We start from the raw sequence: 19,017 nt of genomic DNA on the forward strand, positions 1-19,017 counted from the left end.
AGCTTCAGCCCAGCTTCCTGCAGACGACTTAGTACCTTTTCAACGTTCTGCAGGTGATCTTGGTCCTTCTCGCCAGTCACAAGGATGTCGAAATACACGACGACGTGCTTGAGGTCCTGCAACAGGTTGTCCATTTAACGCTGGAAAATCGATGGTGCCGGGGTCACACCGAATGGCAGGCGCGTGTATTGGTAAAGACCGCGAGGAGTATTGATGGTCACCAATTTTGAAGATTCTTCATCCAGCGCAACTTGTAGGTAGGCATCCTTCAAGTCCAGCTTGCTAAACTTCTTGCCCCCACTCAGCTTGGCAAACAGGTCCTTTACCCGAGGAATCGGGTACTTCTCAGGCACAGTCACAGTATTTACCGTCACCTTGAAATCCCCACAAATGCAAATCTGTCCACTCCGCTTCAGGACCGGAACAATAGGCGCGGCCCATTCAGACGTCCTCACAATACGCAGGACTCCCTCCCGTTCCATACGCTGCAGCTCCTCGTTAACCTTGTCGAGCATCACGAACGGGACTGGCCGAGGCTTGAGAAACCTTGGCCTGGCGTCCTCTTTTATAGTTATCCTTGCAGTCACGCCCTTGAACGTTCCGAGGCCATCATTGAAAACACTCGAATACTTAGCGATGACATCTTGAACAGACGTCACCACGTTTATTTCTTTTGCCCCGCGCAACTCAATGCCGAGACCCTTCATCCATCCCCGTCCAAGTAGGGACGGACAGGCACCCGGCACGACGTACAGAATGTCCTGGCACCGGCGGTCTCCAAGCTGTACGGTTGCAGCGAGGCTTCAGCGCACAGGAGATAGTTCACCCGAGTAGCTCTTCAGCATGACGCTTGACCGGTCGAGCCGCAACGGCGGGAATCGTTGGCGAAGTGTTTCTTCCGACACGACGGACACGCTGGCGTCCGTGTCGAGTTCCATCAGTAACGGAGTCCTGTTCACCGAAACTTCCACCCGAAAAGGCTGGCCATCGATTGCAGGGGCCCCCAGTTGCCACATTTCGTAGACCTCCGGCGGCGAGACATCCCTCACGCTTTCGCCCACGGCGTGGACCGATCATTGTGGCCTGGTTGGCGGCGCTCGGTCACCGAAGCTCGCATTCTCCTTGCAAACTCGTGAAAGATGGCCGTTTCCCCGACATTTGTGACAGATGCTACTTGCGTGACGACACTGAGTGGCGAAGTGCTCGCCCCCGCAGCAAAAGCAGGAAATAGCGCCAGTCCTTTGTTTCCATTTCGATGCAGCAGGAGCAGTAGAGGTGGTAGAAGCATCATGTGACATTGCATTTTCAGCCGCAACGCTCGGCAGTTTCGGTGTCGATAGCAGCTGCGAATCCTTCGTCGCTGCTTCCATCGCGATGGCAGTCTTCTTCGCGAGGTCGAGGGTCAGGTCCGGAAGTTCCAAAAGCCGCCGCTGTATCGCCTCATCGCTGATCCCCCGACTATACGGTCTCGGAACCTCCGGTCATGGGACACGCCAAAGTCGTAGTCGTCCGCAAGTTTGTTTAGCCCGGCGAAAAAATCTGCTGCAGCCTCCCCGGCATGACGTACCTGTGAATGAAACTTGAAACTCGCCACGACTTCTGACGGCCTCGGCGAGAAGTGCCTGCCAAGCACTTCAAAGACGGTCACCAGGGTGGCTTCTGACGGCTTAACTAGAGCCAGTAAACTGTGCAGCACTGAATACGTGGCCTGGCCACAACAGGTGAGGAACACGGCTCGCCGTTTGTCCTCGTTGACATCGTTGGCGATGAAGTATTGCTCGACTCGTCCCCGGTACTCCTCCCAGCTAGATTCCGCGTCGAAAGGTTCGAGCTTGCGGACCGATGGCATTCTGGAACAGCCGTACGTGTCGGCGGCAGCAACTTCAGTGCGTAAACATCCTCGTCGCCAGTGTGATGTTTGCCGAGTCCAGGAACCGAGTTATATGAAGACAACAGCAGTCCAGTGTGATGCGGAAGCAGTGTTCTACAAACGCGGGCCAAATCGTTCCTGCTTTGTGTCTGCTTCTGGAGAGAGGGCGTGAGGGGCCGGCACGCAAAACGCGCTGGGCTCGCGCTTCTAACATTCTAGCATTATCGGTCGAGGGTTTGTGCGACGGCCGATAATCATGATGTTGATTATGACTGCGCCCAAGCGCCACCTAGACACTGTCACAGTTGGAACAGGTGGATGGCATTTGTGAGAAGCGAGTCACTTGTGGGAACTCGCACTCCAGACAGTCCGTGGCAGCGAGTTGGTGTGGACCCGTTTGAACTGATGGGATGGAACTATGCCATTATAGTGGACTACTAGCTCTTCCTGGAAGTGGTGAGTCTTATGTTTATGACATCAAGTTCTGTCATTGCTTTCATGAAGAGCCCCTTTGCTCGTTTTGGAATCCCGGACTCTCTGGTATTGAACAATGGTCCATCGCTTTCGTCGGCCGAGTTTGCTTCTTTTGCGGCCACTATGGGTTCACACATCAGACAAGCAGCCCAAGGTACCCCTAAGCAAGCGCGGAAGCAGAGCACATGGTCCGGACGCCCGAGGAGCTTTTTGTCAAGTCGGACGACCCGCACTGGCATTGCCGGTCTATCGTGACATTTCTGGTATGACTGGCTACAACCCCTCGGAACTGCTGGTGGGAAGGTGCCTACAGACTTGGCTTCCAGGGGTCAACAGATCACTTACTCCCAAGTGGCCATTGCCAGAGTTCGTCAGACTCCGAGACATGGAAATGCGAAGTCTTCAAAGAAAGGACTTCAACCTTCGTCAAGCGGCCCGGTCACCGCGGTCTGTAGAAGCAGGCACGGACGTTTGGGTCCAGGACATTTTGTGCGCGGCAAAAGTACTCAGCCAGGCACAGCCACCCCCTCCCCCATTCCTACGTCGTCGAAACGCCAAGGGGAATGGTGCAACAACCGCAAGCATCTGGTATCATTCACTTTCAGTCGGCTGAGCGATCCAGTTCCATGACTGCCAGCCATACCCGGTCAGTGAAGCCCCATAGCTGAGTGGCAAGCCAATGCTCCAACTCGTGACTCGTCGGACGTGCCTAGCACCTCTGGGACAAGTGCTCCTTAAAGGGCAACTCCGCTTCATTTTTGATATTTAGAAAACTATGTAGCCCTCTTCAGTATCATATAGGAAGACCCCACGTCAATTATTACGATCTAATTCCGTTTATTTATTTAATAAACTGGCCGGCAAACCTTCAAGCGAGCCAAGTCGCCGAAATCTGCCAACTCTAGCGTGCGGCGCGAGGCGCAATCATCAGCGCAGTCAATGCCACGGAGTTGGAGCGGCCAACGTTGAGCCACTACGTCAGAGGCATGTACGTCATTCTCACGTTTTGCTTGTTTTTATTTCTCAGAGCGAAATGCAACGATGGCGTCATGAGTTTCTCCTCCCGGTGTTGGCTGACCGGGCGTTCACGTGATCACCGTAACACGGATGCGCTACTTTGCGCTGCCCTGCGCGCTTATCGGTCTGTTTCTCCGCTCCACTTCTCTTTCGTCTTTTCCCTTCCCCCTCTCACCCAGGCCATCACCGTCCACGCCACGCGAAGCGACCTTCCCGCGTCCAATTAAAAAAAAAAAAAAAAAAAAAACCTGCCCGCGTCGCGTGTCCTGTTTCTCGCTCCCTCCCGAACGTCACAAGACCACGTGGTTCGACGTGACGCGCATGCCTTTGACGACCCAAGACCGATGTTGCCTGACGCAACCGAAGTTTCGGTTTCGGTATCTGCTGACGTTTAAATTAGGATTACACAAATAATATTCCACATTTCGCGAATCCGAAGACGTAGAGTTGTTTAGTAGTGCTTTGTGAATGTGAATCACATGGAAGCCTAAATTTTTCGGAATTGAGCGGAGTTGCCCTTTAAGGTGTTTGGGTCACCTGTTACTAGCGGCAGGTGAAGCCACCAAAGAGATTGAATTTATGAGCTCGAGGTTAGGCTGCAGACGACCCCTCGAGCTCAAAAGGGGGATGTAGTGGTGTGCCCATCAAACAAATGGCACCGCTGTTCTACACGACGGTGTTTTTGTTTTCTCGCGAGCATGCAGGGAATAAAATCACTTTTTGGTTCAGCAGTCACCTGGTGTGCACCTGTCTTTCTTCCCCCCTTGGCTGCTGTCGTCAGTGTTGCCATTGGTGGCTACTTTGCACCAAATTGGCTACTTTTGAGCACGGTCTGGCAACAAAAATTTTAAGTTTCTTCTTGACCGTTTAGAGCGCAGCTCTTAGGCGCCCGTACCCGGCTTGAGCGGCGTCGGCGTCGGTGTAACCGCGCGGTGCATTATGGGACGTGTGATGTCACTGATGTCATCGACATCGTCACTGATGACGTTATCGGTGACGTCACTGATGAAGTCGTCGTGTTCGTCACTGATGACATCACCAGTGACGTCACTGATGACGTCATCAATGACGTTATTGATTACGTCATCGGCATCCGCATCGTCATCCACATCGTCATCGTCACTGATGACGTCACTAGTGATGATGACGTCACTGGTGGCGTCACTGATGACGTTTTTGTCACGTGACCTCAAAGGGGTCACGTGACCCCCGTGAGATCACATGACCCCAGTGACGTCACGTGACCCCCTTGAGGTCACGCCACCCTCGTTACGCGACCTCGCGCCCACTCAGAGGGTGGAGTAGCAGACAGGGTGAGGAGGGAGGAAAGATATACCTTCCCCTCAGTACCCTTCCCCTCCTCCTCCTCAAGAGCTGCACTCTAATTCGGCGTTACAGGGAGTTGTAAACGGCTTTCATTTTTTTGTCTACTTTTAATTTATATTTTGTCAAATTGTTAGTACAAAGAATGTTCATACTCGGGCGGGCAGAAGGAAGACATATACCCCTGTCAGACGGGCTAGTCTAGTGCACTTCAAGCGAGTGCACTTCAACCCGTGGAAACACATTAGAAGCATGTTGCTGCTACACAGAAAAACTTAGTGTCACTCCAAAATGATGGCAATGACTATGGGTAAAGTAAATGGAACGCAAAATGTTAAAGTGCATACACATATTTTCATAAATAATTTCGTCGTCGTATTAAAGACACGTTACCACACATTGTTGTGCTAAGTCACGAGCTTTAGTCCAAATTGAAATTCAATTTGATGGCTATGATGAGCCATTACAAGCCAGGCAAATCCAAAATCTAGACATCACCTTCAATCGCCACAACAAAAAATAAATAAATTGGGGGTGTGTGTAGAACTTAGTAATGCCTCAATGGGTGACTTGTCTCCAAGCTGTAGATGAGAAATTTAGCCAGTGCAGTACAACCGTTAGCCTGGGGTTTTTAACGTGAACCGCGCAGTAGTGATACACGACCGCACGCCGGTACGATACTCATCCATAACGAAATAGGCAGGTGTGTGGATCTAACCCAGGGGATTCCTGGGTGGACCCTGGGTTCTGCAACGCGAGCTTTCGCTCCGCGTGCTCCGAGCTGGTGTGCACGAGCCCACTCTTCACTCGCCACAAGGAAACATCATGGAATGGAGGACGAGCTGGAGAGCGATATCCACGATGTTGGACAGTGGAAGCGCGTGGTGGGGGCACTTTTTTCGTGAGAGCCTGACGCCTTTCAGGTGAGAGGCAACTGGAGATGAATGCCAACACACAGACAAGAATTTCGAGTGACATCGATCAGCAGCTGCAGGCCAATGCCTTCACCACAGCCGCTCTCTTGACCGACAGCCTACCCGTGATCAGTCGAGAACGGTGGACTTTCCAGAGGAACGAACGGTGGCTCGAAGACACCTTGCCCCGTTTGGGCGAGTTCCATTTCAAGCAAGCCTTTCGCGTCTCTCCTGCCACCTTCAAATTCCTAGTGGAGCCTTGTCGGTGCCTCCTGGTCGTTGCTGGCCGTCGTGAAGGGCCAAGGCTGGAAACTAGATTAGCCGCTTGTTTTCCTGCAATGCACTACTTTCTTGCCAACAGAAAACACATGCGCATCTAATGTTACTCCTATCGAAATGATACTAATTTTACGCAGCGTTAGTTTCTTCTATTATGTTTACTCCTTGAGCACTGCTATCGAGATTACACACTCGGTCTACCGGAGCGAGCGTAGTGTGCTCCCCGAACTCACTTCATCGGAAGTGTGTTCTTCGGGCAGGGCTGGGGATGGAACTCAGGATCACTGGGTTCTGCAGCGCGAGTTTTCTCTCCACATATTCCTATGTTGTGTGAGCTAGCCCACTCGGCTACCGATGCCCCTTAATAAAGACATTAAAAAATGACACGTTTACAATTCTCTGTAGTGCCGCATTGGAGCGCAGTTCTTAAGAAGGAGGAGGGGGGGAGGGTATACCCCCAGCTGCTTCCCCTCCGTACCCTCCCATTTTCCTCTCTTCCCCTCCCACTTAGCGAAACATTTTAGCTTAATTTCTTGCTAAATTTAGCGGGGAAATTTTCTCGCTAAATTGATGTGTGATGTCACTTGACATGTTACGTGAAATTTAATGTGTGACGTCACGTGACATCACACGTGGCGTCACGAGAATAGATTTTCCCGCTAGATTTAGTGGGAAAATTTCCCGCCAAACTGTGCGAAAACCTTTCCCGCCAAATTTAGCGGGAAAATTTTACCCTCGTGATGTCACGTGGGACGTCATTTTGGGAAACATACCACGATGCAACGCGCGGTTACGCCGACGCCGCTGAACCCGGAAACGGGCGCCTAGGAGCTGCACTCTAAAAAAAAAACGTTACATTAATGAACGATTTTTACGCCAATTGGAAGATTCTGATCGATCATCGCCAGCCAATATAAAGAAAGAAGCATATCCAACTTTGGCGTTCCACTTCGACCCACGGAAGTCTACGAGGACGCCCTGACACTGCCTAATTAGATCATAATTATCGTGTTGTCTCGAATAGTTACATGCTGAAACAAAAGTAAGATCTATCTTTCTCTGCTAACCAAGATAGCCTTGGAACGACTGACTTCGTCGTCGTCTTTTATCAATTCACCGCGGCGCTAATTTGGTACAGATGCAGATCAACCTAAACTCCAAGTCCACTCCGCTTTTTTTTTGCAATGCCACTTTTCTGTATGTTCTCTCTTTTACGAATTTCCTATTCATTATAAAATAAAATTTACGCCACGTTTTTGGTTTCTGTGTTATGTTTAACTTTTGAAACACTCCTATCGATGCCACGCATTCGATCTAGTGAATCGAGTTCGTCAAACTTACTCGAAACCAAGTGTGTTCCTCAGAAAGAAGCCGTGTGGCACACTACAGAAATGACACTAAAGGCGAAGTGCACTTGGTTGAAGTGCACTATATTAGCCCGTCTGACAGGGGTCATAATTTCTGACATTACAAATACCTTTAAAAGAAAATTATGAAAAATACGCGGCACGTTCTGGTCATCATGATACTGAAAGAGCGGTCAATTACAAGTCCACAAACATAATATAAACGGAAGCAACAGCTGCATTAGAATCAGTATTTTTTGGAAAACTTAGTTGTTTGCTTTTGTTTTCAACAATGATACGCGGTATCATTTCTAGGCATTACTACGGGCTTTAAAAATGATTACAAAAAAACTTGACACTTCCTGGCTATCACGATACTGAGCGGCTGCTTACAGGAGCGTTTCTGGAGTGTGCCCTTTTCCATGTCTCGCAGAAGGTGCGCTGAGACTCCTGTCGCTTCCAGTGTTGAATGCGAATTCTGAACACGTGTTTTCGAAAGTTTCACTAACAAAAACTCAACTGCGAAACAAGATGAAGCTGGACGTTTTTGTGGCGATTCTGAGACTAAAGTTCGGGCTGTGCCTGCAAAAGAGAACAGCCTCCACATTTGACGTTCCAATCGAGCTTCTTAAAACTTACCCTCAATTACTCTAAACGTGGCAGCATTTATTTCCGTTGATTAAGGCTGCACGTAACCTCATTTTATAACTTCGTATGACAATTCTTTTTTTAGAAAAAAATCGTGGCGACATTTTTGGCGCCAAGACAAATAAAAGGCTCCTTTTGGCTACTTTTGATCTGCGTTTTGGCTATTTTCACGAACTGCCCAACGGCAACACTGTCGCAATACGACAGCCTGTCGTATTGCGGCCGCCTGGTCGCGACAGTGCCCAGCGAGCCAACCTTTCCGCCTGCTCCTTAAGCCTCTGAATTCTGGTTATCACCACGTGGTCTTTTTGAATGTCAAGTCATACCATCAATATAAAGGTTGAATTTCTTTAGCACTAATATGACGGCCAACTCCTTTTCTTTTAGTCAACACTTGGCTCAGTGCCCAATTGCTGTGAAACCAGATCCAACATTGCTATCATGGCACGCACAAGCTCAACCGCATCTCTGCCACCTGCCATCGGAGCTGGGGGCAAAGCCCCAGCCTCCGATAGCAGTTGTGGGCCGGTGCTCCCATCCGCAGGGACATCTTTGCCAACATTCGATCCTCGCCCCCTCAGAAGAACTGCCCTTAGTCGCGCCGCCTTTGGATCTTGTTTCAGTGGGCATTGTTTACTCGCGACCATGTACGCGTACGCCTGGAGGACTCGACGTAAACAGTTTCTCCAAGAACGAGAATTTGTGAGGTGTGCGACTCCTGGGGTGATCTAAAGCAATGGCTGATTATCGGGCTCCACGTTGGGCGCCAAACTACTGTGCAATCGTTCTACCTTCTACTATGCCCGATCCCATCGAGAAACACTTGAGTCGTTTCCAAGGAAGTCGCACAACACAGCAAGTGCAATCAAACAGTTTACTCGCGTTCCATTGCCCAAATTTCCATTCTCTGGTGGTGGCTGCAGTTGAACAGCTCCCTCCATGAATCAATACCCTTTACTAAAGACTATGAGTAGACTACTCAGGACCTCCGATGAAGCACCCCGATAGACCCCATGGAGGGTATTCCTCAAAGACTTCTAAATCCAGACTGTCAAATCAACTCTGAAATGAAGACTTCCAAATGAAGCCTCACAGGGTGCACTTGTGTTAGTAGGTGTTTGGTGTGTGGAGTCACCACGGATCCCGAACCATGCGGGTTCGCCCGCCCACATCTGGCTCTGCGTGGCTTTCCCATGTCCGGGGATTAGAGCATTCTGATGGTTGAGCTGAGCCCGGAATAGGTTTGAACTCTTCAGGGCCCTCCGGGTGAGGCAATGCACCATTTCAGCCCCCGCTTCTCGTAGATGGGTGTCCTGGCTTGGCCTGACCAGCATGATTTAGTCAGTTGCCTTTCTTTTAAATTTTAACTTTCTTTCTTTCCTATTTCCCCTTTTTCGTGACAAGGGCTGACCTTGGGTAGCGACAGAACTTTCTTTTAATTCACACTTGGTTGTAGCATCCTGGTAGCACTAATAGAGTAACATAACCAGACAAGCCAGACCTGTTACAAGTTGTTACCTATCCTACTGATGCCGAAGTCCTTTCCATTTCTTATGGGTCCTAAATTAAACACAAAACCTGATCGGGCTCTGAAAAAAGTTCGGACAGAAGTACAGGTTACAGAAACGTGTGTACCTGTGGAGAAGTTTCCTCGATTTCTCGTGGTGCACTCTGAAACCGAAGAAACCGTTGTCATAGCTACTTTTCCTTCCTGGTTTCTAAGACGTGTAACTAATCGGGAAGCATTTTAAAGTTTAAAAAAGCCATCTGGAGACCTCATTGAAGTCACAACCTCTTGGCAAAGCTCAGACCTGCTGGCAGTCAACTTGGTTTCTGGGTACAAGGTTACTGTATTGCCACACCGCACTCTGCATTATGTTAAAGGCGTAATATCTGAAGGCGACCTTGAATTTTCCGAAAATGAAATCGTAGATTGCCTTCATGACCAAAAAGTCATTGGTGCAACATAAATTTATTTTTGTTGTGATGGTGACGAGATGAAGACAAACTGTGTCATTCTGACTTTTGAGCTGTGGATGCTTGCAGAATCAGTCAAGGCAGGTTATGTCAAATGTAGAGTACGACCGTATGTGCCATATTCTCAACGTTGCTTTCATTGCCAGAGGTATGGCCATGGCGCCCAGAGCTGACGTGGAAAAGACTGTGTGCCAAGTGTGGCAAAACTGATGACCCAGCAGAAAATTGCTCAAAATCACCTTGCTGCATCAACTGCAATGAACCTCACCCAGCTTATTCTCGGTCTTCCAGGAAATCGAAAGAAGAAAAAGAAATAAGACTCAAGGAAAAGGAGAATATCCCGTTTCTTGAAGCCAAGAAGCGATCCTTTCTTCAGAACGGGTCTTACTCCAGTGGCACGTGCAGGGGGCGGGTCATCAAAGTCTTCGGTAGGAACCCAGGTCTGTCCTAAACACTAGGAAATTCCACCACCACCCCCTGCCTCACAAAAATTAGCTCCGCAACTCCATTGGTTGCTGGAATCAAAGGAACCACAGGGTCCTCCAGATGGTACAGAGGCAAGGTATGCCTCTGTGGCAGCAGAGGAGAAACAAAAGGAGAGGCGGCAACACCAGCTTCAGTGTTTCCTCAATTTCAAAAGACTGGCCATCGAACCATGTGCTTGCCTTGGTTACTCGGACCCCTCCCAGGAGGAAGGGGGGTTTGTCTCGTTTTAAGATTTTAAGGGAAGCCTCACCATCTAAGGAGGTGCATGTACCAGTTGCTCCCTCTGCCATTCAGCCTGAAGAGCGGATGGAACTGAGAACTTTCTCTTCTCGTTCGGTGTCTCCTGATGACGCCAGGCTTAAAAAGTCATCTCGGAAAAAGCTCGATCCGCGAGTAACCTCACCCATCCTGCCGCAGGGCAGCTAGGGCAGGTCTTTTTGTTGTTACTTTATAGTATCTTTAACATGAGTAAGTATAGTTTTATGCAGTGGAACTGTAGAAGCCTGCAAAATATTGATGACATTAATTTCTTTCTGGATGAGCTTCAGCCCATTGCTGTGTGCTTTGCAAGAGACATGTCTGAACAACACAAACAAATGTGTTAAATCACCGCGTTTTTAGGAAGGATCATGATTCAGACTATTATTTTGGTGTTGTTGCCATTGTACAGAGTGGCATAATGTGTGTAAAAGTATCTCTGTGTACATCACTGGAAGCAGTTGCAAAATGTGCTCTTGCAGATCGCCTCATTACGCTTGTGTCCTTGTATTTACCACCTCATCGTCAACTATATCTTTATGAACTTCAAGGATTGGTTCAGCAACTTCCAAAGCCTTTTTTAGTTTGTTGTGATTGTAATGCTCACAGTCCCATGTGGGGCAGTAAGCGTCTTGACTCTCGTGACACTCTTGAAGAAAGTTCTTTTTACTGTCATCAGATGTATGACTTTTGACTACGAAAGAACCAACGTTTTATGGTTCCACTCATAATTGCTTCGTATTTGTCGACCGCTTCATTTAAAATAATGATGGTGATCATCATTATTTTCTTGTTTTTCTTGGAAGGTTTTAAACGACCCTTATGGAGCGATTACTTTCCCTGTTGTAATTCAAAGCCTCATTCCTCTGCCAAATAATTTAAAACGAGCACCGAGGTTGAAATTGGACAAAGCCGACTGCGCACTCTTCAAACTCAATGCTGTGTTTGACCTGTCAGTTCTGTAGTGTCTACTGTAGTGAAATCTAGCCATAAATCTGGCTTGGTCTGGCAACTGTGAGACTCTCCAAGATGGCTACCAACTAACGAATAAACGCCAGTACGTTGGTCTTCGAATCCAAGGGAATCCTTCCCTTTTTCTACGCCTCCAACATTACAAGGGCGACGAGGATGCGTTAGAACAACGCAAGAACCGCCCAGCAGCAATTTTGAACCGCACGGACCCCTCCACACCCAACAACGGACGTCTTGTTTGACGGGATGGAGCACAGCATGCTCCCCACGTTTTCCTTCTTCGACGTGCGTGCCACTGACGCCAATAACGTCGGCACCGAGTGGTTGAAGTGGGTGAGACGCTTCGAGAACTTCGTAGTGGCCTGCGGAATCACAAGCGACGCCCGTAAGACCGCTTTGCTGCTACACTACATCGAGGAGGAAGTCCACGACATCTACTGTGTGCTTCCCGAACCTCCTGCGACCGCACCTGCGGCAACAGCGTCAGCTGTCTTAAGCACCGCTGGCGAAAGCCCGCTCCACACCGCAGCACGCAAGAAGCTGGACGCCTACTTCGCTCCAAGGGTCAACACAACCTTCGAGGTCTACCATTTCCGGCAAGCCAGGCAAGTGGAAGGAGAGCCCCTTGACTCATTTTACGCCAAACTACGACAGCTAGTGCGACACTGCGCCTTCGCCGATCCAGACACGGAAATCAAAAATCAGATCCTGCTGTCTACAACATCGTCACGCCTTCGCCGCTATGCCATGCAGCATGACCTCGATTTGGAGGGAATCCTCAAACAGGGCAGGCTATTTGAGGAAGTGGAGCACAACGTCACCTTGATGGAACAAGGAAGCCAGCAGCAGCCCAGCGAGAACACAGTGGCAGCGATAGCAGCGAACGCCAAGCTGTCTTCGCACCACCACCCGTCCAAGCGCCACCAGAAAACCTCATCACAGCCTCGTGAGAATTCACGTCGTCAACACCCGGACGCATCATGCTACAACTGTGGAGGATCATGGCCGCACAATGGTGGTCGATCCAGCTGCCCAGCCAGAGGCAAGTCCTGCAGGTCATGCCAGAAGGTTGGCCACTTCTCCAAAGTATGTCGGTCGGCTCCAGTCACTGTCCGTGCTATACGGAAGAACGCTGGCTCGGACAGCGACGGGTACACTTTCGCAACTGACACTTCATGCGACATCTCGAGGTCACCGCGAGTGATCGTGGAAGTGAACGGTACGCCAGTAGAATTCACCCTCGATACAGGAGCTACTGTGTCCACCGTGGGATCAAGTGACCTGTGGAAACTCAGGCTCCGCCACAGCTTGGAGCAAACAGGTGTAAAACGTTTCGCATATGGTGCAACGTCCCCACTGCCAGTGCTTGGCAAACTGTCCGTGACCATGAAATACAAAGCTCAGGAAGGCACAGACGAAATCTTCGTTATCAACGGTGACCATCCAGCCCTTCTGAGTTTTTATGCAGCCTCACGTCTGGGTTTAGTCCAGATCACCTACAACGTCGAAGACACCCTGATAGAAAACAATATTCAGCAACAGTACCCCCAACTTTTCACGGGAGTTGGATGCCTTCGAGACCAACAGGTACGCTTGCATGTGGATGACAGTGTGCCACCAGTCGCACAACCACACCGTCGCATCCCTTTTGCCATGAGAAAACCACTAGAGGCAGAGCTGAGTAGACTGCTAGCGCTCGACATCATTGAGGAGACTGAAGGGCCAACACCGTGGGTGTCTCCGGTTGTTCTAGTGCCCTAGCCACACGACCAGGCTTTGCGGATGTGCGTAGACATGCGATGCGCCAACAAGGCGGTCTGCCGCGAGCGGCACGTCACGCCAACAGTTGACGACATCCTCACAGCACTCAATGAAGCAACGGTGTTCTCCAAACTCGACCTCAAGGAAGGGTACCACCAGCTAGAGTTGCACGAAGACTCCCGGCCAATAACAACTTTCTCGACACACGCCGGACTCTTCAGGTACAAACGTCTGAACTTTGGTATCAACTCAGCAGCAGAAGTATTTCAAAACACCATACGACAAGTCCTCGGCGGCATTCCCAACGTGCTTAACGTCAGTGATGATATCCTGGTTTATGGCACGACCAAGGAAGACCACGACAAAGCCCTTGAGGCAACGTTGGAACGTCTGAGCAAGGGTGGGCTCACGCTAAATCCCAAGAAGTGTAGCTTCTTTCAAAAGCAGCTCACTTTTTTTGGACACGTCTTGAGTGCTGGAGTACAACCAGATCCGATGAAGGTGTCGGCTCTCCAGAACGCTGTTCCACCAACAAGTGCCAATGAAGTCCGGAGTCTCCTAGGGATGTTCAACTACTGCGGACGTTTCCTACCCAACCTCGCAAACCTGACTCAACCGTTGCGCCAGCTGACCATCAAAGGAACTCCATGGACTTGGACCAGCGTTGAACAAAGAGCATTCGACGAGCTCAAAGGCATGCTCTCGAACTCTACTACTCTAGCCTATTTCGACCCCGAGAAGAGCACATATCTCATCGTTGATGCTGCACCACATGGTCTCGGTGCAATTCTCGCCCAGTCCTCCGCAGCTGGAACTAAGGTGGTTGCTTACGGAAGCCGAGCCTTGACGGCTGTGGAAGCGCGGTACTCTCAGATAGAACGAGAGATGTTGGCTGTGGTCTGGGGTATGGAGCACTTCCAGATCTACTTGTTCGGCACCAGCTTTCGAGTGCTCACCGATCACAAACCGCTCGTCAACATCCTGTCTAACCCACGTTCTTCTCCGTCAGCGAGGATGGAACGTCTGGCACTTCGACTTCAGCCATACAGCTTCGACGTCGCACACACCAAGGGGTCAACTAATCCCAGCGATTACTTGTCTCGACATCCACCACAGACCCCACCAGACAAGAGGGACAAGCTTCGCACCCTTGTAAAGATGTAAGAAGCCTACGTGGCCTGCATGATACAGCACAGCTTACCATGTGCCATGACCTTGGAAAATGTCTTAAAGGAAACCAAGGCAGACCCCCAGCTGACCAAGGTGACCAAAGCCTTGCAACTGCCGCAACTCGACAAAAATGCCTGGAAGGATGAACTCCGTCCATTTTCCCGAGTAATGAGTGAACTTAGTATGTCCAGAGAAGGACTGATGGTGCGAGGGACGCGGATCGTGTTACCTGCCAACCTACAGCACAAGGCAGTCCACCTTGCACACAAGGGGCACCAAGGAATCGTCAAAACGAAGCAACTGCTGCGAAGCAAAGTCTGGTTTCCTGGGATAGACAAGCTTGTGGACAGTATTGAGAAGAGCTGCATTGCCTGCCAGGCGGCAACACCTGAACACCACCGTGATCCACTGCCTGCGTCCAAACTACCAGAGTGTCCTTGAACTGAGTTGTCTCTAGACTTCGCTGGACCATCTCCTGATGGCAAGTATGCCATGGTCCTCATCGACGACCACTCAAAATACCCAGTAGTAAGCATTCTGCGAACAGTTGCCGCAGCAGTTGTCATCAGCAAACTACGTACCATTTTCGCCCAGTTCGGCATTCCAACGGTGCTGAAGACTGACAATGGTCCTCCATTTCACAGCGGAGACTTCTCAAGATTCGCTGAAGAATTCGGATTCAAACACCACCGTGTCACGCCACTTTGGCCCAAGGCAAACGGTGAGGCAGAGAGATTTATGAGAACGCTCAACAAGCTAGTCTTGGCAAGCAGAATTGGTGGCAAGGACTGGACGGAAGAGCTACAATCCTTCTTGCTAGCCTACCGCTCCACCCCACATGGCTCTATAGGAACTTCACCGTTCGAGCTCCTCTTCAAGCGCACAGTGCGTAACCTACTTCCGGTAATCCCCGACCCAGACAACAGTAGCCCTACTCACATCAACTCACAAAGAAACGACGAATCCCGGAAAAGATACAACAAAGAATATGCTGATGCACGGCGACACACTCAACATCACAAGTTTGTTCCTGGTAATCTTGTAATCTGCAGACAGGAGAGGCGTTACAAGTTCACCCCGTTCTACGACCCCAAGCCCTACACAGTCATTAAGGTTCATGGATCTCGTGTCAAGGCTTCTCGCAATGGGAGAGTCACAACGCGAAACGCTGCCTTCTTCAAGGATGCATCGCAAGTAACCATCACGCCTGGACGAGAAGAACTGGACATCGAAGATCCAGGGCCCCCTCCATCAAACCCTGGCAGTCGCATCTCCTTAGACCATCGCTCATCTCTGGCCCCATCTGCACCGCCAATGAACCGACCAAACAGTGCCGGGCGCCGTTATCCGACAAGAGTTCGTCGTGCTCCTCGTCATCTTTCGGACTTTGCAGTGTAGAAAACGTTTCTAACGAAATGTTGATGAGGAATTTTTTTTCAAAGAAACATTGCAAGTTAACGAATGTATCAGAGCAAATTTGATCTTTGAGTCTTATTTTCTCAGGGAGATAGCTGGTGCGAAAGAGAACTCCTCTACCAGTTGGACATTTTCAGCACACTTTTAGTGTTGCAGTCTCGTCAAAACTATTTTCTCAGGGGGATAAATGTAGTGTCTACTGTAGTGAAATCTAGCCATAAATCTGGCTTGGTCTGGCAACTGTGAGACTCTCCAAAATTGCAACCAACTAACGAATAAACGCCAGTACATTGTTCTTTGAATCCAAGGGAATCCTTCAATTTTTCTACATCTCCAACATTACAAGTTCTAGCAAATCTGTCGCCCGAAGAAGCAACAATGTATGTTACTGAACAAATCAAGTGCCGCCCAAGATGTCATACCTCGCACCTATGAAAATTCACCCAAGAGGTGTAGGCCTTGGCGGAATGAAGACTGCTAACCACAAGGTAAAAGCAGTATAGGGCATGGGATTCCTTTCGGAGGTATCCTACTTCAAATAGGACAGGATAGATAGAACTAAAAGCAAAGGCCTGATGGACTAGTAGAAAGGCAACGGTGGTGTCCTGGACCAATTACATTTCCCTCCTAAATAAAATAAGCCGCTTCCCACAGAAAGAAGTTTGGGACAGGCACAAAACAAATCAAGGGATTTACCGTTCATTTGTTATTCCTCTTTTTAGCTCGCCGGATAATACGCTGAAAGAAGTTGCTAATTTGCTTGGAGAGCACTTAGAGAATGTTTCCAGCTCCCGAAATTATCGGGCGGAATTTAAACGTTTTAAGGCAAGTGCAAAGTGTCACTGTATTCCGTTGTCGGTTGTAGCTCTCTTTCTGTAAAAAACAGGCCCAGAAAACTTGCCAGGGTCAATGGCGGGTGGCGACGCAAACGACCAAGTCGAGTTGGGGGACGTGTTTGGCATGCGTAGTGATAGATGGTGTCGGGAACAGCATCGGAAGGTGCAGCTGTGTAGCTGTCCAGCGAAAGAAAGCAGACAGGCAGACGAAATCCGTTGGCAGCAAAAGCGCCATCGCTATGCAAAAACTTTTTTTTTACTTTAAGTTTTGCGTTTATTGTCCGCATTTATTTTTTAACCAGAGGTACATTACAAAAAGATTATGTTAATTTTAAAAAAACCAGGTGGTCGCGGCTCGCGAGCAGTCTCAATAAGGAGGTAGCGCCATTTTTCAATACGAGCGATAAACGCGCCCTCCTACCCGACTTGGTCGTCTGCGTCGCCGCTCGCCATTGACCCTTGCAAGTTTTTTGGTCCTATTTATTACAGAAAAGGAGCGACGCTTTGTACTTAAGAAAAAACCGACCTGGGAAATACACTGTGGCTACGCACAATTACCAACATTTTGGCGCACTACAACCTCGTCGTCGTCTGCTTCGGGGAAGCACGGCCGCGCGCGACACAGGCACGCGGGGCACAGGAACGTCCGTCGAGCGCCGCCGCCGAGGCAATAAAGCCGTCGTTCCTTTTTCTATGTTGGGATTCGCTCGTCACCACGACACAGCATCCCACATTTGGTGACCCGGAAAACGAACACAGCACGTCGCCATGGCCGACCAGGAGGACCTTCAACAACAGATGAAACTACTCCAGGAGCAGATTCGGACCCAGCAGGAACTGATTCAAAGGCAACAGCAGCAGATTCAGCAACAGCAGCACCAACTCGATGGTCCCGTGCAACAGGACCCTGCTAACGCCAACACACACCGCCCGTACCTACCGGCACCGCAGCAGGCGGCGGAACCCCTGCAGCTGTCATCTCGGACGCTGCTTCACTCGGCCTCTGCCGTGTAGCCGTCAAACTTCCGCCGTTTTGGGTGGACTCGCCTGAGGTATGGTTCACACATGTCGAGGCGCAGTTCTCCCTGGCGCGCATCACCCAAGACCAAACGCGCTACGATTACGTCGTCGCCCACTTGGACAGCCGCTACGCCAACGAGATACGGGATATCCTCGACAATCCACCAGCGGCCAACCTTTATCAACATCTGAAGACTGAACTCACCCGCCGCCTGTCACTATCGGAAGCAGAAAGTCCGCCAACTTATTCAGTCCGCAGAACTCGCCGAGCGCAAACCATCACAGTTCCTCCGCCACATGCGTGCTCTCGCAGGCATTCCCAGAACTAACCTTTACAAGTTTTCGCCTCTTCAGCTTGCTATTAGTGACTGGAACCAACTACCCGAAGTTATTGTCACAATAATAGACCCACAGAAATTTGCCGATAATGTTGCCGTTCATCTCCATCTGTGATAATTTTCTTGTTTTATATTACTAGCGTTCTTTTGTTTTGACACTGTCCTGCCAAATGTCCCCCCTTTGTAATACCCCTCGTGGGTCTTAAGGGGAACCAATAAATGAAATGAAATGAAACACGCAAGTCTACGATTTTTCTTCTGTGGACACTATGGCTCCAACGACTACCACGACACGTCCAGGCCATTCTGCAGGCTCAACCTACGCTACCTCTGGACCAACTTGCCGAAATTGCTGACCGCGTCATCGAGGTCTCTGTACCGTCGCTGTCGCCCACCGTCCACGCCGTCGGTGCACCGCTGGACACCACAGAGCTCGTGCACCGAATCGACGATATCACGCGACAGGTCAGCTCCATTCAACGACGCCTGGATCAAAGTCCTCCGACGCGCCCCCGTTACCGCTCACAGAGCCATGACCGTAACACCGGCCCGTCACAGCCGCCTCGTGACAGTAGCCGATGCTACTACCATCGGCGCTTCGGGGACAGAGCCCGACAATGCCGACCACCCTGCTCCGCCGGACATCAGGGAAACGCCAACGGCAGCGTGTAGACGCGGCTACGAGCTGCCAACCCGCAGGCCGCCGCATCTTCGTCACCGATCAAATCACAAAGCAGCGGTTCCTTGTCGACTGTGTCACTGACATTTGCTGCTATCCTCGTACCCATCTTCAAGGTTCCCATCCACCTACGTCTTTCGAGCTCAGCGCAGCAAGCTGGTCCACCATCAAGACTTACGGCTCGCTCCGTCTGCACGTCCAACTAAAAACCCTACACCTTGACCTCCATTGGA

At 50.1% G+C, this 19,017-nt stretch overlaps 2 protein-coding genes across 2 annotated transcripts in view; both read left to right on the forward strand.

Moving 5' to 3' along the window:
- The first annotated feature begins 657 nt into the window (after positions 1–657).
- LOC120849559 overlaps positions 658–19,017 on the forward strand; it is a 49,965-nt gene continuing 31,605 nt past the window's right edge. Inside the window, exon 1 of the mRNA XM_040221788.2 lies at positions 658–2,326. Within this exon, the coding sequence (XP_040077722.2) occupies positions 2,281–2,326 (46 nt within the window). The 5' untranslated portion in view covers positions 658–2,280. The remainder of the gene's footprint in view (positions 2,327–19,017) is intronic.
- On the forward strand, positions 11,626–14,496 carry LOC115319836. Its single transcript, XM_029979844.3, has one exon. It carries the CDS (start codon positions 11,811–11,813, stop codon positions 13,323–13,325), a length of 1,515 nt encoding a protein of 504 aa, XP_029835704.3. The 5' UTR covers positions 11,626–11,810; the 3' UTR covers positions 13,326–14,496.

The sequence above is a fragment of the Ixodes scapularis genome, unplaced genomic scaffold (assembly GCF_016920785.2).
Source record: "Ixodes scapularis isolate PalLabHiFi unplaced genomic scaffold, ASM1692078v2 PGA_scaffold2__306_contigs__length_199485367, whole genome shotgun sequence".
Lineage (NCBI taxonomy): Eukaryota > Metazoa > Arthropoda > Arachnida > Ixodida > Ixodidae > Ixodes > Ixodes scapularis.

What these genes read in the sequence shown, in the direction of transcription:
- LOC115319836 (XM_029979844.3), top strand. Translation starts at nt 11,811, where the DNA reads ATGGAGCACAGCATGCTCCCCACGTTTTCCTTCTTCGACGTGCGTGCC.